The sequence below is a fragment of the Equus przewalskii genome, chromosome 14 (assembly GCF_037783145.1).
Source record: "Equus przewalskii isolate Varuska chromosome 14, EquPr2, whole genome shotgun sequence".
Classification (NCBI taxonomy): domain Eukaryota; kingdom Metazoa; phylum Chordata; class Mammalia; order Perissodactyla; family Equidae; genus Equus; species Equus przewalskii.
Window position 1 is genome coordinate 88,429,338 of NC_091844.1, and position 22,008 is coordinate 88,451,345.

General features: G+C 48.2%; 1 protein-coding gene across 12 annotated transcripts in view; it reads left to right on the forward strand.

Annotated features, from left to right (window-relative positions):
• Window positions 1-22,008, forward strand: part of EIPR1 (EARP complex and GARP complex interacting protein 1) — a 136,364-nt gene that overhangs the window by 101,812 nt on the left and 12,544 nt on the right. For all 12 annotated transcript variants that reach the window (XM_070571787.1, XM_070571788.1, XM_070571796.1 and 9 more), the window contains one exon: window positions 12,977-13,076. In XM_070571787.1, the coding sequence (XP_070427888.1) occupies window positions 12,977-13,076 (100 nt within the window). The remainder of the gene's footprint in view (window positions 1-12,976; window positions 13,077-22,008) is intronic.

A 22,008-nucleotide genomic window follows, 5' to 3' on the forward strand; every position in this document is an offset into this window, starting at 1 on the left:
TGTTCACGTTCCAGCCAAATTTCGAAGTAGGTTTGGAGGTTTTTCAAAGGAAGGCTGTTGACATTTGGGATGGGACAAGTCTATTGTTGAGACTGTCTGCACAATGTGGGACATCTAGCCTGCACCTGCCAACATACTGCCCTCCCAGTCACTGGAAACCAGAAGATGCCCCCCCTTTCCCAAATCCCCCTGCAGGGCAGCACCCTGCCCAGTCTCAGAAGCACAGATCTGATTGCGTCCAATAAAACCTATGGCTTATTGAACACCTGCCATGTGCAGGCAGTGTTCTAAATATTGATTCGTTTGATCTTCACAAACCTATCATGTTGGCACACGACTATGATCCCCACTGGACAGAGGAGGAAATCAGAGCATGAGGATTAAGGCACCAAGAGCTGGATTCAGACTCAGACCTTGCTGATCCATTACATGTCACTGCTCTCGACCGTCGACCTTATATGCACTCGGGTTTTTACTTGCATGTGTGAGTGTGTTTAGTCTAAAAATCTCTTCATGCTGGAAAGTTAGATGTTGTTTCTTTGGGCTAATGATTCATTGCTTTACCTTTCTGGGAGGCTCTTCCTCAAGCTCCTTCTCCCTGTGGGTGTGCGTAGGGATCGCTTCATGGAACCACTTCTCAGATGCATTTGCATGTGTCTTTATAAAGGGCAGTCACAGGGGCCAAGACACTGGAAGGAAATAACGATTACCTGGCTGTGCTTTTCTCAAAGGTGTCATCATAGCAATAGTCAGTATCATTAGCTGCTCTTAACTCTTACGGTGTCAGATAACATTCCCTTATTTATTTTGCCCAATTGTGATACTGAAGCTAAGAAGCTTCTTGAAACTGATGAACCTTCAGGCCTTGTTAAGATCTGAGGTTCTAGAGTCTAGCCCTTGTCTTGACTCTCGGCTCTGCCATTTGCAGCCATGCAGTTTTGGGCAGGTTGCTCACCTTCCCATGTCTGTTCCCCAGTTGTGAATGGAGGAAGGCACAAGGGCCCGCCTGTCGGCTCTGGTGCAGTGGGGAGGAGAGTGCCCGCGCAGGTTCGCCAGGGCTGCACCTGCTGAGCATGGCCGGGCTGCCTGCAGTGCTGTTGGAGCTCCACGGCCACGTCCCAGGAGTGGCAGGGTCGCCGAACCGATCCCCAGTGCTCATCTGAGCATGGCCGAGCTGCCTGCAGCGCTGTTGGAGTTCCACGGCCACGTCCCAGGAGTGGCAGGGTCGCCGAACCGATCCCCAGTGCTCATCTGAGCATGGCCGAGCTGCCTGCAGCGCTGTTGGAGCTCCACGGCCACGTCCCAGGAGTGGCAGGGTCGCCGAACCGATCCCCAGTGCTCATCTGGCAAAGAGGGCCTTTCCTCCACACAAGTCTTCACCCAGCTCTCGCCAGAGGGTGGTCTGCTGTGAAAGCCCAGCCTTAGACTCAGCTCGGGTGCGTGGCTCAGATGAGAGCTGCAAAAGGCTCTTCCTTTTCCGGTGGGCGTCCTGTACATGTGGACCAAAGGCCGACGTGGGCCGTGTCTACCAGGAATTCTGGCTGATGCCAAGGATTATTGCTCAAAAGAGGATTTTTATTTACTTTCTGGTAACTTTGTTCATTTGTGTCTGTTATAAACCTTTTAAAATTCATACCTTATACTGCATCAAATCTTTACTTAAAATTTGCCATCACTTGGACCTGAAACAAGAAGTCCATTTTGAGCCTAATTCGAAGAGCTTTAGTTACAGAAGCACTAGAAGTTTTCTATTCTTCTCAGGTGCCTTAAAAATTTAGGCAGTTCCATGGCAGGAACCCGAAGAACTTTCCCGCTCAAGCCTCTTGCCAGTTACCTCCAGAAGTCACAGAGAGGTTTTGTTGTTTGGTGTGTGCGTGTGTGTGTAAAGGATGCCTTTGGTGAAACAGGCTGTGTAAACTAAGGACCACCTGCTGGTGCGCAGGTGCAAGCACCTCCTGGTCTGCAGACGGAGAATGGCTGGGGTGATGGGAAGGAAGAGCCGGAGGGATGCTGCCTGTCGTGCCCAAAGTGCCGGCTTTTTAAAAGTCATTGTGATGCTCAGTTTGCTTGGAAGTCTTTGAAGAGAGAAGTGAGTTATTAACAGGTAAATGGTCATCAAAGATGTTCATTTCTTTTTCCTTTCTTGATTGACGTTTCCCAAGGTGAATTTTGGATTCGATGTCAGCCTTAGGATGTTCTAAGTTGCCAGTGGAAAACATACATGTGGGCCAGCCCCAGTGGCCTAGTGGTTAAGTTCGGTGCCCTCTGCTTCAGCATCCCGGGTTCAGTTCCTGGGCGCAGACCTACACCACTCGTCAGTGGCCATGCTGTGGTGGTGGCTCACATACAAAAAAAAGAGGAAGGTAGGCAGGAGATGTTAGCTTAGGGCAAATCTTCCTCAGCAGAAGGAGATAAAACAAAACAAAACAAAGCATACATGCACTTGAATGGCATAAGAATTACTTTGCTGAAATTCTTAGCTCACATTTTATGAAAGAGAAAGCTGTTTTTATGAGGATTCAAGTCCCTCAGACCAGGTACCTGCTGGTCAGCTAAACTCTGAGGTTTCAGGCTCTCTTCTGGAGCATGTGGACCTCTGGCTGCAGGAGTGACCCCTTCTCCCAGGCCCTGGGTTTCCATACCCAGAGCTGTCTTCTCCTAGGTAGGAGTCTCTGCGGCCACAGGCAGCACTTGAGAAGAGGCTGCAGACGCTGGGCTCTCAGCTCTGCTCACAGGGAGCAGCCTTGGCTTTGGGAACACTGCCTTTTAAAATTTCTTTTCTTTCTTAGTTTTTATTTTTACTACAGCACATTACGCTTGTACAGGGTTGACCAGGTGTGATGCAAGGTGACAGAGGGGCCCTCTCTTTTCTCCCATGTTGGGCATTGACCATCCTGTCCCTAGACTGGGTCACAGGCTGCCTTTGGGCCTTGGCTTTCTGTGACCCTCATGTTGGGATTCTCCACCCTGATCTGAGCATCTCGATACATGGCCTTGGCTGGTGGCACTGTGCTACACTACCTCCCATGTGGTAGCTTCCCCTCACAGGGAGCACCTGCCCACTTTGGGCATCCACGCCAGTCCTTAAATAAAGAAAGACGATAGAGGGAAAAGTGGGGATTCTGAATGGTGCGGTGGACAGGTTTGGAGCCAGTGGGTTAGAGTGGAATCAGCTTTTCAGTTTCAGAATAAATTTACCATGTATTGGATACTTTCAGTCTGACTCTCAGCAGCATAAACCACAGTTTATTGGTAAAAGACTCAACAAAAATATGTCATTCTAAATAAATGAAGGGTTCCTCATTCCTGCTAATGTTGTTTTGTTGGTCTAGCAATAACATAGGCCAGCACCCGGCCTGTGCCCACCATGGCCCCTGGGCCTCATCCAGCCTCTTGGCTATTTTTGTAAATAAAGTTTCTCTGGATCATAGCCACAACCACGTGGTTATGTCTTGTCTGTGGTTGCGTTTGTGCTACATGACAGAGCAGAGTAGTTCACCCTAAAATGGCCCATATATCTAGCCGTTTACAGAAAAGTTTGCTGACGCCTGCTCAGAGTGCTTAGAATATTGACTCCTGACTTTAATGAAAATTTTTAAATTTTGTTGGACAAATGATGTATTTTGCTTAGTATTGTGAGTAATTTTATGAGTCTGTTTTCCATTTCAGTATATTTGATGAAGTTCTAAATGAGAAGTCAGTGATTTCTCTGGTGACTGTCCCTCTTCCCCCATCCTGGACTCATGTTTTGGAAGGAACCAGAGGGAACATGATGAAGAACTGGTCGTTTTAAGTCAGCAAATTTTCCTTCGAAGGCTCCTTAGCTTGACTTCCAAAAAATGTCATAGGTGAACAAGAAATAGTAGCAGCCAATTCACATTTGCCAGGATGTACATCAAGGAAATGCAAATTAAAGCATCAGAGATAGGCCTTTGGGGTGGGGGTGGGGAGTTCTTGTCAGAAAGGCCAAGATCCAATTATGGCTAAAAGCTAGCGCCAATGAGAACGTGGGGAAAGGTGCTCTTGGGGAACACGCTTGGGACCGTGTGTACTCTTTGACCCAGAGTCACTGCTGTAAGAGGGTATCCTAACCCCCGCCGGAAGTACCCTCCAGGACCCCAGGGCTTCATGTGTTTCGTGGTGAACAATTGGGAGCAGCTGAAATGTCCGACAGCTGGGGCTTGGATTAAAAAGTCAGGGAAATCCTTTAATTAATTCTGTGTAGCCTTTGGAAAGAGTTGCACCTATTTGACATGGAAAGTTACTCAGGATATATTTTAAGTAAAAAAAGCAAGTTGCAGTCTTGTGACCACATTTCCATAAGTAACACTTATGATCCTATTACTCATGTCAGTCTGTGTGTAGAAAAGACCTGGACAGCAGTTATCTCCACTCGGTGGGAATACAAGAGACTTTGGATTTTCTAAAGTTTAAAAATTTCTAATGAGCATATATGACTTTAAATTAGAATATAAATAATACAGCTTAAAACAAGATTTCACGAAGGCAAGGGCTATGGCTTCGTGTATTTTACTCAGGATTGCTCCTCCAGTGACCACGTAGGACTACTTATTGTTAATACTTGTCCGTCAGGAGTGGACGTGCTGCTCAAGCTCTGTTACAAGGCAGTGAGGCCGGTGCTGCCAGGACACGTGCAGTAGCCGAGGGGTAGTAGACAGCTGTCGGCGCTGTTGCAGACTCCGTTATCACAAAGCCCACCCCAGTAAAAGAGGCCGACAACTCAGGGCCATTTCACGTGGCAACAGCTCTGTATCCCTGGAGGAGCGTGAATGTACCCTGTGCTGGAGCAGAGTGCGGGAATGGGTCATCAGGCAGGCTGTGTGCTCAGTCATTCCCGAAAAAGGCAAAAAGAATGCAAGGCACTCTAAAGGAAGTTCTAGCTGAAGTGCTTAAATAACTAAAACAGACCAGTGTTGGTGGCTGACAGCACTAGTCTCCAGATTTCTCTTGGCGGCACCTACAGAAGGAGAGAGTTTCACCTCATGACCCCCCTAAACATATATGGACATGGCTGAAATGAAAGTCTCACCAGCACTGTTTACCCTGAAAACGTGCCAGCACGGTGTCTACCCCATTCTGCTCACGCTCCCTGAGGTGGCCTCGTGGCCCGTTGGTGAATTGCAGCCTCCGCTTGAGGAGCGCTGATTTGCTGGAACTCAGGAGTAAGTCGTGTCACTCTTACAGCAACCCTCAGAGTGGGCAAGTCCACCTTCCTGATGGAGGAAAGGGGTCTCGAGAGTCACGATGCTGGCAATGCCAGCTCCTAAGGACTTGGGACCTCTGATGTTGGGGTCTTGTGAGTGGGCAGGTCCCGTGCACTGACTTCAGGAGCTGACTGTCAGTGAGGGCGCCGCCACGCTTGGCCACCTGAAGGGCTGTGTGTGCGAGCAGGCAGCAGGCAGAATGGCCTCGGTGGGCACGCCAGATGGGTTCTATGTTGTGACACCCTTTTGTTTCACATGCACAGCAGGTTTGTTAATGAGTCACGTGACTGCCAGCAGGGCCTGGATCCTTCCCCACTATGGTCCAGCCCTTTACACTGAGCGCCCCCACCAGACGGTTAGGAACAGAGGCTGGTTGGAGAGACAAGAGCTCACAACCCAAATATGAATCCTTCCAGTTGAGTGACCACATCATAAAATAGGGTGGACGTGACAGTGTCCTATGTAAACCTGGCATATGGTGGGCGCTTGGAGGTGGACCGAGGAAGACTGTTTCAGACGAGCTGTAGGAAAATAATGAGCCGGGGGCAAATTGTGGGTTAGACTGAAGTAAAGTCAGAGAGACCTTAGACATAACATTCAACAAGCTTTATTGGTTTGTATATAGAGTTTGAGAATGATAGACAAATGTGAAAAAATTACTCCAGAGTTTTTATTCCCAGGAGAATTGCAACACCATTGACAGAAAAGATGGGGCAGGGTGAGGCCGCATTCTCTTTGGTGCATTTAGAGTTTAGGGTGAAAGGGGCATACAGTTAGAGAAGCCCTTGGCAGTACACGTGGCATGGGGGTCCAAGCTGGACATTTCAGTTGTGGCTTCGTCGCCGCGGTGCGGTTTCCTGCCCAAAGACAGCAGTGGGTGGATTTCAGAGGGTCAGGATGAATAGAGAGAGAGAGAACAACGGGCAGAGAGGGCGTCCGCGGAGGCTCCTTCTGTGCTCCGCTTTAGTGCTCTAATCTGTCTTCAGCAGTCCTCGCGAGACTTGATTAACAAGCAAGACCTCTTCATAGTGAGGTCCTTTTGATACTAAGTAGCAAACCCTCTTGAATGGGTTCTACAATGGACCAATCTTCACTGAGTATACTTGATAAATAGAATCTTTTTCCAATTTTATATTTCATGCATTATAGAATGCACAGGACACACACTAAGAGGAACCATAATTAATTCTTCTTTCAGCACTTGTTTAATGAGTGCCTCTCATGTGCCTCTCAAGTGCCCGTCAGATCCTGTGCTGGGTGCTTGGCATGTCCCAGCAGGAGAGTCTGTGCTCATGGAGAATTGATAGTCTAGCCAGAAAGCCAGACATGACTGATGACCAGTAGGCAGCAAGTATGAGGGGCAGTGCAGGCTGGTGCTGTGACAGACGGGGAGCAATCCGTGTGGTCTTGGGGGATCGGGACAGCTCCCTGGAGGAAGTGGTGTTTCAGTGAAGCCCCAACGGATGTACTAGGTAGAGTAAGAACTAGGTGCTGCCTTCCAGAAGCCTGTATCTCTTTACCCTAATCCACAGACACTTTATTTTATTGAAGAGACTGAAGTGCTTCCGGCTTCAGCCCTGGTCCTTGCAGAGGATAGCCCTCCTCATGCAGCCTCAGGTTGATGGAAGTCATAGGATCCCAGTATTCTCGTGTTCAGGTCCTTGTGAGTTTTATCTCTGGACCCCACCCCTCTTTGCCTGACATGCATCTCCACTGGGAAACTGGGCATCGCAGAGCCGTGATTGTTTAGGGAATTGCCTGTTACCACTCTGAAAACACATAGCCACACTTGACTGTTTTTCTGGAATCTCAGCACACCTTTTCTGGGCAGTTGGTTTCATAGACCGCTAGCAAGAGTAAGTCTTACCCGGTCTCTCCAAAGGCCCCAGCCGTGACACCACTGTGCCCCCAGGCCCCCAGGTACCGGGTTTTCAGTGTGTGTGGTGGCCCCGGGGCCTCAGGCCAGAAGTCGCAGGTGGTGCCTCCTAAGAACCTCACCTTCCATTCTCCTGTGTTCCTTGCAGTTGTTGTTACAACCTTATATATTCACTGTGACCTTCAGAAGTGGCAAGAAACTTTGTTCCCCCGGAAATGAAGCATTTCTTAAAATCTTCACCTGTAAGAACTTAAAGCCAAGTTATTTTCTAAAGCAAATCACTATTATCTCCTGTGTTCTTTAAGCTTTTTTTTTGCTTCTTTTTGAATTATTATATATTTTCCCTTTTTAGATACAAAGTTACTTCTACAGCCACTTGAAATTCATTTGATTGTTTCCTCTGATAATGTTATTGAGAAACATAAGCTTTCTCTCAGAGAAATACATCCCTTGGCCCATTCAAAAGCAGAAAGAAAATCTGTTGGATGAGGAGAAAATGAGAGGAATAGAGAACCATGATTTCCTGAGGGAAATCCTTTACCCCCTCTTCACTCCTTTCCTTCCACTCCTGGAACGAAACTAGACAAAAATGACCCATTTTCTTAGAGTCGGGGGAAGAAGGTGTAATTGCCCGTGGTTGTGTCTGGAGGAAGAGTGTTGGTGGAAGCACGCCACTTCCTCAGAACGTCTGCGGCTGTTTGATTTGGTTTCTGAGGCGAGCGTGTGAATCAGTTTGGATTCTCTATAGCTTTGGAATCGATAGTCACGCAAATGTGCATGCATGCGTCCTACTAAGCAAAAAGACATGAGAGGAAACGGGTTTTCATGGGCACCTGGCATTGACCTGAAACTCCCTAGTCCCCGTCACACATGCTCCAGAATGTACTGGGGCTGTCATGTGCATGTCACCTGCCTCTCCACAGATGATCTAGGATGAACTGGGGCCATCACATGCGCGTGGACCTGACTCATTGTAGATGCTCTTGAATGTACCACGGCTGTCGTGTGCATGTGCACCTGACTCTATAAATGCTTGAGAATGTACCTGGGCCATCATGTACGTGTGCACCTCACCCCCCATGTCTCCGGCATTGCTCAGGGGGTTGGAGGGTGTAACCCCCCACCGTCTGGGAGTGGAGGGAGAGGATTTCTCAGCTGTGGTGGAGCCCACTCTCCTGGGGATGTATCCTGGCAGCCAGCGGGGCCTGTGGGGATTTGGGAGTGGGCTGGGGAGGCCATCCTGCCTGCTGGCAGTGTGCGTGGTGTTTGCCTCTGTCGCCCTTCCTGTGACGTTCAGAGCCTGGGTATCTGCCATGAAATGGCTTTTTAAATTTTTATTTTACTAAGGTCACATTGGTTTATAATTGTATAAATTTCAGGTGTACATCATTATACTTTGGCTTCTGTATAGACTGCATCATGTTCACCACCATCACCTGGTTTCCCTCCATCATCCCTTTCACCCTCCCCCCACCCGTTCCCCTCTGGTAAGCGCTGATCTGTTCTCGTCATCCATGTGTTTGTTTATCTTCCATATGTGAGTGAAATCATATGATATTTGTCTTTCTCTGTCTGATTTATTTTGCTTAGTGTAATATACTCAAGGTCTGTCCATGTTGTTGCAAATGGGACGATTCTGTCTTTTTTTGTGGCTGAGTAGCATTCCGTTGTATATATGTGCGCCACGTCTTTATCCAGTCAGCTGTCGATGGGCACTTGGGTTGCTTCCAAGTCTTGGCTGTTGTGAGTAATGCTGCGATGCACATAGGGGTGCAGATGTCTTTTGAATTAGTGTTTTCATGTTATTTGGATAAATACCCAGAGGTGGAATAGCTGGATCATATGTTATTTATATTTTTAATTTTTTGTGAAATCTCCATACTCTTTTCCATAGTGGCTGCACCATTTTGCATTCCCACCAACAGTGTATGTGGGTTCCCTTTTTTCCACATCCTCTCAAACACTTCTTATTTCTTATCTTTTTAATAATAGCCACTCTAATGGGGTGAGGTGATATCTCATTGTAGTTTTGATTTGTATTTCCCTAATAATTAGTGATGTTGAACATCTTTTCATGCGCCTGTTGGCCATCTGTAAATTATCTTTGGAAAAGTGTTTGTATCCTCTGCCCAGTTTTTGATCAGGTTGTTTTTTGTTGTTGAGTTGTGTGAGTTCTGTATATATTTTGGAAATTAACCCCTTATTGGATATATGATTTGCAAATATTTTCTCCCAGTTGGTGGGTTGTCTTTTTGTTTTGTTGATGGTTTCCTTTGCCGTGTAGAAGCTTTTTAGTCTGATATAGTCCCATTTCTTTATTTTTCTTTGTTTCCCTTGCCTGAGTAGACACGCTATTCAAAAAGATATTGCTAAGACTGATGTCAAGGAGCTTGCTGCCTATGTTTTCTTCAAGAAGTTTTACAGTTCCAGGTCTTAGATTCAAGTCTTTAATCCATTTTGAATCAATTTTTATGTATGGTATAAGATAATGATCTACTTTCATTCTTTTGCATGTGGCTGTCCAATTTTTCCAACACCGTTTATTGAAGAGACTTCCCTTTCTCCATTGTATGTTTTTGGCTCTTTTGTTGAAAATTAGCTGTCTGTAGATGTGTGGTTTTATTTCTGGGCTCTCAGTTCTGTTCCATTGATCTGTGTCTCTTTTCTGCCAGTACCATGTTGTTTGATTACTGTAGCTTCGTACTATATTTTGAAATCAGGGAGTGCGATACCTCCAGCTTTGTTCTTTTTTCTCAGGATCACTTTGACTATTCAGGGTCTTTTGTTGTTCCATGTAAATTTTAGGATTCTTTGTTCTATTTCTGTGAAGAGTCTTGCTGGGACTTTGATAGGGAGTGTGTTGAATCTGTAGGTTGCTTTAGGAAGTGTGGACATTTTCCTTCTGAGTCCTTCCAAGCCAAGAGCACGGATGTAAGCAGGGTGCAAAGAGGTGTGACGGCTGCCCCGTTACCCACATATCCCGCTTCAAACAGCCCCTCTCCTCTTACAGTCCGCAATTTTGTTCTCCTGTAGACTTAGAAGTCAAATAACCAAATATGTTAGAACTGTGGGCAAATGGCAGGGTAAAGGAAACTTCTGAGGACAGCTTGATGGATGCTGCGACTTAAAATATGAAACCAGCACCTGAGCCTTCTTGCATGGATTTTGACTGTTCAGAAGCCTTTAAAGCTTTTTCTCATTGTTCTTATTTTAGGGTTGTTGGCTATTTTCCAAACCCTAATTTACTAATGGTTAACTAAATGTACTTAAATGGTCTCATTTTTTAATGCAGCTTCTCTAATCTTAGATGGAATTCTTCCCTCTTCCTTAGAATTCACGAGCAAGTGTTAAGTGCCATGTACCCCAAATGTTGCTGGTCACTGTGGAGAATATAAGAGTTTTGATAAATTGATTCTACCCTCCAGAATCCTTTAATCCAGCTGGAGAAGCCGTTTTCAGATATTCATGGTACCAAAGAAGGTAGCCAAGATGAATGTTTGTGCGTCATTAAAAATTGTCTGTGGGAAAGGCGTGGATTATCCGTAAGCTGTTCACTTTGTTTCACAAGTAGGTCTTCAGTCTTTGTCATCAAACGGGCTAATTCTTATTCTGTGATTTGTTGGTTACATGGGAATCTCTGGCTTTCTGGAGTTTCTGTTAAAAATTCCGTGTATCCGTGCAATGACTGCACTCTTGCTCACACTGTGTTGGGCACTCGCTGTCCCTGGATTCATGGCCATAGCCTTGTAGATATCCCTCGTCCTGGTTTCGGGTGTGTGTGTTGGGGGTGGGGGCGTGCATAACTTCTAAATGAGACCTGGTGAGAAGCCTATAAACCAGTCTAAATCTATTGCCCCTAATATATAGCGTATGGACTGCATTTTTTGGTCCCCTCCGAATTCACTTGTTGAAACCTTCATTTCCAATTTGGAGATGGGGCTTTTGGGGGGTAATTAGGTCACGAGGGTGGAGCTCTCGCGAGGAGTGGTGCCCTTATCAAAGGGACACGAGAGCTTCCTCTCCCTGCTCTCTGATGTGTGAGAACACAGGAAGGGGCTCCCAGAGCCGTGCTGGTGCCTCCGTCTTGGACTTCCTGCCTCCAGACTGTGAGAGATTGATGTCTGCTGTTCAGGCCGCCTGGTCGTGGTATTTTGTTATGGCAGCCTGAGCGGGCCAAGACAGAAAGTGTCAGGCAGACACGTTGTCCTCTCCAGGACGAGACTGCCCTTGTCCTTCTCCTCCTCCCCTGTCTGCATTTCCCTGGGGTGTTCTTGTCGGTGGCCTGAACTCCGTGTAAGTGTACCTGTGAAAACAGGCTACCGAGAGACGTCTGATCATCTCCCTCTAAAGAGAGGACTTCAGAATTAGAATTGGCTGTTATTTTAACAAAATAGGAGCAGCAGATTTCAGAACCAAACTTCTTGACCTCTCTTCCAGGTGTTGTGTTTTGATTTTGTTTCCTGGATGTTGTCGTTTTTCATTGCTATTATTAGAAAGATAGAGTAAGCTCTTTGTCTGATGTAGGAGTGATGTACCTGTGGTCATAGTGCTATGAACTCTGTGTGCGTTTCTTAAACTATAAATGAGAAAGAAATTGTGGTTTTGAATTGTATTAATGTTGTGATTAAAAGTAATAATAGCTCCATTGACAGTCTTGAAAAGATGGTATGAGGGAGGTGCACCTGAGGACGCCCCCAATCAATTAGTATTGTGTTCTGTTTGAAAAAGAAGTCGTGCGGGTCCTTGCTGATGTCTTCAGTGACTCACGGGTTCGAGTACGTGAAATGAAATTCTCCTCTTTATAAGCGCTTGAAGAATTTCATCAAGGAAGACAGAAATCCATACTTGTGACCAGACTGAAAACTTCTTGATTTCTTCACAGCTTTACTGCAGAGGTGTTATGATTTTTGGTCTTTAGTTGTTCAAATATGCATTGTATCAGTTAGGATGGTTTTGGCTGCAGATAATGGGAAACATGACTCAAACTGGCTGAAATGTAAGGAAATTATGTGATATCACAGGCAGGCCGACTCTGAGCCTGGTACCTCGGGGCTATGACACTCCTTCTCTGCTCTGCTCTCAGTTCTGCCCTCCCATCTCCACCAGGACGTTGGCCGCATCCTTGGGCTGGTGAGGAGGTGGCTACAGAACATGTGGGCATCCTCTCCAAAATCGCAGCATCTCTCCTGTGCCTCCTTAGGACCCAGCCCACACAGGCCCCTTCACGTCTCATTGTCTGGAACTGGTCAGCTCTCCGTTCCTCAGGCAGTCATGGGAAGACGTGTGGGCGAGTGTCTCAGTCTGCCTGGGCTGCTGTCACAAAGCACCACAGACTGGGGGCCTAAACAACAGAAACGTTTGTTTCTTGCAATTCTGGGGGCTGGAAGTCTGAGATCAGGGGTCGGCATGGTCAAGTTCTGGTGAAGACTCTCTTCCCAGTTTACAGACTGGCTTTTTGCTGTGTGTTCACATGGCAGGAGGAGAGAAAGAGAGACAGAGAGAAACAGAGTGAAATAGAGAGAGAGACAGGGAAACAGAGAGAGAGAGTGAGAGAGCTCTCATACTTTGGCGTCGATCCTTAATAAGAGCAGTAATCCCATATGGGGCCCCAAGCTCATCTAACCCTAATCACCTCCCCAAAGCCCACCTCCTAACCCCAGGTGAATCTGGGGAAGGACACAGACATCCGGTCCTCAGCAGAGAGAACACTGCCTGCACAGTGTCATTGAATAATGTTGATAAACACTGCTGGTGACGGGTGATGGGCTAGGAAAAGGCCTTGCTGGTTTATGAAGGATGTGTGTAAAAGCTCGTAGCCACACATTTGGGAATCTCAACTGTCCATGTTGATATTTGACACTTCTCCTTCTCTCAGTGTCGCTTGGGAGCCCACGGGAGACGGAAAGAAAGTCATCTCCTTGGCGGATAACCACATCCTGCTGTGGGATTTGCAGGAAAGCTCCAGCCAGGCCGTGGTAAGTAACGAGAATTACACAGTGATAGTTTTCTGTACTTTTTCTGTTGTACCTTTCGGCTGCATTCCGAATACACTTCTTGATTTATATATGTTTAGAATTTTGACATTAGTTATGAAGTGAGTTATAAAAATGGCGATCGACTGACCTGGTGACCATTCAGCTAATCTTCCTTTCACTCATGTGTGCACAGGCCTAAGGGTTTCAGTCGTCAGACGGATCAGCTGTTCCTGTACATTGTGTGACCCACGGGAGGCCATCTCAGTGTTCCGCCAGGCGGCCCCTGAGCCGCCTTCAGGGTTCAGTTAGCCAGGACGCGGAGTCGCTGGGTTTTCACAGTTCCCGAGGGAGATCACGTCTCTATCCCAGGGCTGCTCACTCTCAGGCCTGTTAATGTTTGGCAGTGACTTTCTCTGAAAGCCGCTGTGCTTTCAAATATTCATCGCTTTGAGTACTTTTTCTTTCACAGTGTAAATATTCTATTGATTGGTAGAGATTCATTTTTATATTTGATTCCTTAAAATTGCCTCTCTTAAAATGTGATTTTTACATGTGTTAATAATTTCATTACATTTGTTTATGCCAAAGTAATAACTTTACAGAGAAAAATAAATTTGAAACGAAAAAGCACACAATGTCAGTAACACCGAGGGAGGCGCAGTGGCTGCGCCCGGTCGAGGGGAGTCGAGAGTAGTGTCTGGGCACGCATTCATTCGTGGTGACCTTGTCCTATATTTATCTGTTCCTGAGATGCTTATTTAGCTCTTTCAACCCTCATGGTCCCTTACAATATTAATAAATCCTTTCTTCACCCCTCTGAGTTGAAGAAATGGCATGAATCATGATTTATCATTATCAATATGTGATATAGAAGTCAGACTTTTTAAAATATGAAGTGCCCTGTTAAAGTTTTACAGCTCTGCATGATCAGAAGAGAGTCTCATAGGCTTCAGTGTGAAATTAAGAATTGGCTTATTTTCAGAGCAAATAAATAATATTTAAGGGAAAAAAATCACTATTTTTATTAAAATTAAAAAAAATAAGACATATCTCTGTATCATGGAGTAGAATGCAAATTTTAGGCTAAAACAGGGGACTTGAAGAGAACTTCATGCCTAAGCTTGTTCCCTGAGCCCCGGCAGGTCCAAGTTGAGACACCTTCATGATCCCCCGCCGTTAGGGGGACTCGTTGGGGAGTCTGGTCAGAGGCGAAGGGAATCCCTCTCCTGCCCGCCTTCTCCGGCTTGGACTTCAGTGGGCCGTTCTGCCAACTGTCAGCTTAAGACAGAAGGGAGAAACACCTTCCTGTTAAAGTGCCTGGCCTCCTGGCAGTCTTGTGGGAGGTCCTTGGGGTGGGGGCTCCCCTCCTGGTCTGAGAAGATGCCGCGAGGAGCCGTGTGAGCACTGGCCCTGCTCTGCGCAGGGGAGAATGCCAGGCAGAAGATGAATGTCCAGTCGCGTGTATTAGAATTCAGCAGGCCCTGGTGGCCCGGCTCTGCAGTCCCATCCTGTAATCAAACTGTGGACGCGTCTTCAGACCCTCGGCCATCTCAGAATGATTTTACGGTGGGGTGATTAATCTGTAACTTATCTTCTGCAGAGACCAATTTAGTTTTCGCTCTCCCTTTTTTATCCACTGTCAGCAGTTCTGTCAATATCACTTTGTGACCCTCTGCCGCAGGATTTCATACCAAAACCTTCCTATCGATTTCGCCCATCTTCACACCCAGCTCCTCAATTTTTTTTTTTTTATCGTTTGAGGATATTGTCTTCTGTACTGAATCTAATCTTATGCTCACTGCATCATTACCTTTTGCAATTAAATTGGAGGTTCTTTGCCATTTATAATCATTAGCAGAGCCCAGGGGAAGTCTGGAGGGGGTGGTTCCATGGGGTCCCAGACCCCAGTGAAGGCAGAGGGGATGCCTCCCTGTTTCGATCTGTGCTCATTCATCTCTTGGTTCTGGCAGCTTTCACTGGCTGTGGAAATAAATAGCTTCTTTCAAGGTGCAGCGAGCGGCAGGGCAAAAGTGGGAAGGGGGAAGGTTGCCGTGCGAATCGGCTGCCCTCTTCCTTCTGCGCACGAATCAGTGTAGGAGCTTCTGGAAGATGAATCCTGAGTGCCACCCACTCCGCAGAACAGGGCCAGAGATGTGTATGTACAGGAACGCCTCTTTGAGGGAAGAGAATGGGCTGCAAGGACACAGTGTTTTTCAGAAATTTCAAATCTGAAGTTTAAAACGTTCCACAAGAGGATCAAATACACAAAAAGGGAGAGAAACTAGTAGAGAAGGAAGATCATTAAATGCAGCTGGAGTTGTGTCCACTGTGCCTGGAAATATGAAAGCGTGGTTTGGGGACAAGAGGGAGCCCTGGGTGGAAGCTGAGCTACCCTGAGGCCTAGTGGAGGCGGTGGGTCGGGGCCCTAGAGACTTCGGCCTCTTGCTCCCCCTCCCCGGAGTGCGGGCTGGTTGTTGCCCCTCGCCCCTCTTCACAGGCTGGAGCCCACCCTACTCTCAGCTTCCTTGTCATCGACGTGTGGCAGGGCAGAAAGCAAGAGGCTTGTTTAGTGAGTGTAATCTCTTTACTTAGTGTTGAAGTTTAAAACTTAAAGCCTGAGGCCTCACAGGCTGGTTCAGGTGTTGGCCTGCCATCTACCTGCAGGGTGGCCATGGAAACCAGCTCGCATCGGGCACCAGTCCCTGTCTGGAGTCAAGAGGGCCAGTCCCTGCATTGTCGAGACTGTCACAGGGACAGTGCCCGGCCCTTCTGTCATCTGTGGTGACACCACCTTGGACAGAGGCCGTGTTCCCAGCCTCCCTTGCAGTACAGTGGATCTGGACAAAGGGACTTGGGTGGAAGTGGCCTCCTCGGCTTCTGGGCAGTGTCCCTGAATGAGAGGCCGTCTCCTTCACTTTTAAGTTCCTGCTTCTGGGATGTGGAAGTAGCGTGTGAAGATTTTCCCCATTCTCCCTTTTCTCTTTTCAGCTTCTCAGCAGGGTCTTTCACAGAGAAGAAGTTTTGATTGCCCTTTTTTTTTTTAAGTAGGCTTTTATTTTCAGAGCAGTTTTAGGTTCACAGCAGAATTGAGAGGAAGGTACAGGGATTTCCCATACCTCCCTGTTCCCACATTCCCACAGCCTCCCCTGTTACCAGCATCGCCCGCCAGATGGAACATTTGTTGCAACTGGTGACCCTCCATGGACACGTCGTCGTCGCCCAGAGTCCACAGCTTGTGGTGGGGTTCACTGTTGGTGGTCTTCTCTCCATGGGTTTGGGTAAATGTTTAATGACGCGTGTCGTCATTATAGTGTCATACAGAGTGTTTTCACTGACTAAAACTCCTCGGTGCTCCTCTTACGGATCCCTCCCCCAGCCCCTGGCAACTACTGATCTTTTTATTGTCTCCGTAGTTTACGTTTCCTCCCCATCTTTGCATGGTTTGATAGCTCATTTGTTTTCAGCACTGGGTAATATTCCCATGTCCGGAAGGGTTTCACTTTGACACAGTCCAGTTATCAGTTTCCCTTCTATGGATCACGCCTTTGGTGTCAGGTCTGAGAACTCTGTGAGTAGCCTTGGATCTTGCAGATTTTCTCCTGTGTTTTTTTCTGAGAGTTTTATAGTTTGCATTTTGCATTTCGGTCCATTTCAGTCCATTTTGAGTGAATGTTTGTGGAAGATCCCTGTGGTCATCCCTGGCTGGGCCAGGTGAGGATGGGAGGCTGGGCGTGTTGGCTGTCTCCGGTGCCGTGCAGACACAATTTTCTGTGGTTTGGCTGGAGCAGGGCGGGTATTGTCTGGAAGTTCTCTGTGTTGCTGGCTGCCCTTCCTGGACCTTGGCTAGAGGGAGTGGCATTTGTGCAGCTTCTGGGGTCTGCACCTGTGGTTTTTCTGGGCTGCAGGCTTCTTCAGCCCAAGTCTGGGACGTGCGGGAGAGGAGGTGCAGGCCTTCGACCCTCAGCATTGGGGGTCCTCGGGCCCCAGGCCCCTCGCTGGTTGCCGTCTCTCCACCCTCCAGAGTCTGCTTATATTTGTTTTGTGTATGAAGTCCAGGGTTTTGGTTGTACTTAGTGGGAGCAACAGAGAAAAGGGCATCTACCCCCGCCACTTCCGGGAGCAGGCGTCCCTGAAGAGAATTTGAAGGTCACTGCCCCTCCACTAGGTGTCCTCCTTCCCATCTACGGTGTCTGAAGATCTTTGAGATCTTTGAGAATATGGCAGCTCTTTCACTGTCTAATTAGAGAGAAAAGTCCTAGTGCTCTAAGTGCCTGGTCAGCGTGGAATCGGTCCTGTACATTTGCTGTCACTCAGCAAGGGCAGATGGCCCCTGTTGACGAGGAGACAGTAAGGGGGCTCATTGGGATTCCCCACGACACCTAGACCGTGCCTTGTACCTAACCCTGTGTGTAACCAGATCTCATAAAGTCTTTCAACACGTTGTCATTCCTCACTAATTTTAAAGTAGTCCCTTTAAACAAGGACACAGACCCCAAGGCCACTTGACAGAAGAGTAAAGCTCAAGGAAGCTAAGGGGCTTTCTGAAGGTGGCATGGGTTGCGTGACAGATCTGGGACTGCAGTTGAGGTCTGATTCCACCCCATCATCCACAAAGGAATTTCCTGGGGTCTCCTGTGCGCCACACACCATGCTCGCCTGCTCAGAACTCCCGGCTCGGTATCTGAGTATCTTAGACGGCCAGGACCATTTTGTCCTGTGGGGGCGGATTTGATTTCTGGAAACAGTCAAAAGTTATTTGGAGCAAAATCTGGTAAATAAGATAGTTAACCAAGCTTTGTAAAGCTGGTTAGTGGAAAACGTTAAAACTCAATGAAAGAGTTTTCTTGTAAGACTCACAAAAAGGCATTCTAAAACATTTTGAGAAGTGTCTGCATCATTAAAATAAATAGAACCTTTAGAACCACAGCTTTCAGACAGCAGTCATTTTATGTTTTAAGATACTTTTTTTTAAAAGCCATGATCTTTAAGAAAAAAATGGAGGTAAGTAATTTACTGAGTTGCATATCTAATATCACAGCATAATACCTCCATGTTTCTTTTGATTTTGTAAATATTGAAGACAACTACTATTTTTTTAATCTTGCAGTTAAATCTTGGAAAAAATCATTAAAAGTTGAAATTGGTTAGATGTTGGTGTCCAGCAAGTGAGTGTTTGCATCCCAGGCTCTCCAAAGACTTCTTTCTGGTAATAAAGAGTAATCATACGTCTTAAAAATTAAGTCTATGTAAGAAAAATCAGCTGCTAAACCTGGGAGGTTTGATGCACGCACGTCATCGGCACCAGGGTTTGAATTCTTGCTGCATCCAAGGGCTGCTTGAAGTGTGACTTGCGGCTGGAGCTTTGAGCGCAGATATAGCCTCTGACTTTTTGTAATTTGCCATTCAGTTATAATGTATAGATGATGCCTTTAATTTAAATTTTCCGGTTTCACTCGAATAGGCTGGGACAGGCGGGGGCCAGTGGCTAAGGTGAGGGGAGTACTGGAGGACATGAGACATAAGAGGGAGAGGCTAAAGGCCGTGAGTCCTCCGGGAGTCCAGGCAGCGTTCCAAGCTCCAGAATCAAGTCCCATTTCTGCCACTCACTCACAGTCTGACCTTGAGCAAGTTGCTTGGCCTGTCTAAGCCTCAATGTCCACATCTGTAAGGTAGAGATCAATGTCCACTCTATAGAGTAGGACCATTTAACAGTGGACATTATGTGAGGACAACATCACCCACAGTGTCTGGTGCATGGCAAGCACTTGATATATACCTGTTGGGTGGATGGATGGATGGGTGGGTGGATGGATGGATGGATGGATGAATGGGTGGATGGATGGATAGATAGATGAATGAAGGGGTGGATGTGTGGATGAGTGGATGGGTGGATGGAGGGATGGAGGGAGAAATCAAAGAAGGGAGGGAAGGATGAATGCAAGGAGGGATGGAGAGGCTAGAATACGTGATCTTCAAAACTGGATTATGAATGAGGGTTGGATCCAGTAGGATCCTAGTGCAGAGGCAAGAGGTACAGAGGAGAGAAACTGAGATACCAAAAAGCAATCTGTGTTCGCTTCATAATTAAATTGCTCTCCCCAAGGTCTGCTGGTGGTGATCACAATTCATACATGAAGGACACGGTGGGCTTTAGTTACTGCAGGCTCTCAGTGTTTCCAGCCCTCATTATTCTTCAAAAAAGATCTTTTTCCCTCTCCAAAGAATCAACCATAATTAGATCTGTCTCTCCAGCAGATCACTAATCTCTAATTGGTGTGACAGAAATATTTGTCATGTCATCCGTTTTGGTTACAAAACTTAAATCTGCACTCACCACCTTCCTAGTTTTGAGCGTAGAGCTGAGGTCAAGCCCGCAGTTACGTGTGTAAGGCATAAATTTTTCTCTACAAAGAGAGCCTGAATCTGCCCTCAAAACCCTCATGCGTCAGCTCTCTGGAACCTGGAATGCTTCTTCCCAGTGGACAGAGTCCTTGATGGTGTGTGGGAGCCCACCAGCACCACTGGGCCTGTGGGTCCAGTGTGAGCTACGCTTGGGGGCCAAGGTGCTGGCCGGTCCCTGTGACCCTGGGCGTCGTGGGGCCTGGGCGTCCACCTCCATCTTTCCTCTAGGCCCTTGTGTGCCGCCTCCTGCCGTCCGGGAGCAGAAGCCTGGGCAGCCAGCTGTCCTGCCGTGGCGGACCCAGCTCTCCATCACATCCTCCTTCTTCCTGTCCTCCTGTGTCCTAGGGCAGCAGTGGGTCTCGGGGCTGTCCTGCCGAATCCCCTTCCCACCACCACTCCAGCAGATAGTTGTGGGCTCACCTTCTGCTCCAGAACACAGCGGCAGCCCCCTCCCCTCTGTTCTCATCCCTAGAGGCGGATCAGAGCTCCAGGGGCTGTCTGGACTCTTTAGGGATAATATCTCAGTTCATTCTCATAACCCCGCTGGGCGGGTTCTGTAACATCTCGAAGTTACATGAGATAAAGCCAGGCTCAAAGAGACTAAGTCAGGTTGCTCACGAGGAAGCGCAGCTGGAAGGGGTTCATGTTCAAAGCTGGGGCTGGAATTCCTAGCCTGAGAGAGGCAAGGAGTGTTCTACATCTGTAGCGTTCCCACACATCACAAGAAATGACTTAAAGGATGAGGCGGTTTTATTATCTGATGTGAGAGAAAACATGGAAATAAAGCAACTCCAGGATTGGTTAGTTCAGTGTCTCCACAGCATCAAGGACCCAGCTGCTGTCATGTCCATTTGTCACTGCTAACTCCTGTCATGACTGCAGGGTGACTGCAGTGGTTCCAGCCATCACATCCAGACTCCCACAACATCAACAAAGAGAAAGCAGATTTCTTTCTTGTGTCTCCCTTCATTTGTAAGGAAAGCTTTTCCTGGAAGTCCCTCTGTGCCCTTGTCAGACACGACCACATGTCCCTGCCTAAATCAGTCATTGGCAAGGCAAGCAAGCTCTCATCCTTGGCCTGGAGCAGTCTCATTTCCTGGAGGTGGGGAGGGACTTGCAATGCAGAGCCTGTGGCTGTGCAGAGTCTGACAGGTGGAAGAGGGGCTTGGGGAGGTGGTCACGCTGTTGCACAGGCCAGCTGCTTCCACCTGGCAGTGGAGGGGCACGGGCGCACAGGTGGGACCTGTCTCCGTGGGTGCTTCATGCCTCTTACGCTCTGCACCACAGCCCTGCCATTGCCCGGCCTGGCTATTCTCCTTCGAAAGGTGGGAAGGCGGCGCATGCATTTCTCAGCTGGTCCTCCATCCCCCGCGGTGCAGCAGGCGCATGTTCAGTCCGTGTGGTGCCCCCAGCTCTGCGCGCCAGCTGCTCTGGGCTTGGCTGCAGGGAGAGCCACCTTTGCCTTGGGAGCCTCGTGCTGAGACCCTTCCTAGACGTGTTGCGCAAATCGCTCCTGGCGGCGTGGGCCACGGCATTGGTTCATTGGAAGGCGTGTTCTTTTGTTCACGTCTAGGGCTAGGAACGTGACCTGAGGCTGTGGGATCCCTGGAACCCCTCCCTGTGGAGCGGAGGGCATTGTTCAGTTCTCGTCAATGCTGAAGGGCAGGTGCCGTGTGTACTGCCCTCTCTGGAGTTCTCGCCAAGTTCTGTCTCCTGTCACCAGGCAGCCAAGAAACGGGACTGGCTGCCTGGCAGCGCCCACCCTGCTGCTGCCCTGAGTAGACCTCGAGAGCTGACGCCACGTCTCCTGCAGGCTTCACTGAAATGGGCCTTGCAGACTCCTCTGCACCTGCGGGCATGGGGTTTCCATCGTCACGGTGGTTCACACATCAGGGTGAGCAAGGGAGTCACAGCAGGAGCCCGGTCCTGTGTCTGCACTGCTAGCTGTGTGACCACGGGTCAGTCACTTATCCTCTCTGGTCCTGGTTTTCCCCCCCATTGAGTAAGGGGGCAGGACCAGGCCTGTCTGTGAGTGTCGAGATTCGTGGAGGTCTCCCCTTCCCTCTGGTCAGCGCCTCGTGTCAGCTGGCTACTGCTCTCTAACAAATGACCCCAAGTCAGCTGCTTCGCATGGCCCACGTTTGTCATCGCTCAGCTTCTGTGTGGATGGTCAGGAGTTGGGAATCTGGGCGCAGTTCAGGTCTCTTATGAGGCTGTGGTCTGGGTGTCAGTGGGTCCAGGGTCTCAGCTGAGGCCTGGGGGGGTGCGTTCTGCTGCCGAGCTCACGGACAAGGCTGTGGCAGGATGCAGGTGGCCCGAGGGCCCGGGTTCTTCGTGGGCTGTTGGCCAGAGACCGCCCTCGGTTCCCTGCCACGTGGGCATTGGTATGCGGCAACTTGCTCCATGAAAGCCAGCGAGACAGACGTCAGAGTCTCGTATAATCCAATTATGAGACGCCCTCAGCATCGAGGAATTGTTTTGGTTAGAAGCTGGTTACCCAGGGGAGGGGATCGTGCAGGCTGTGGAGACC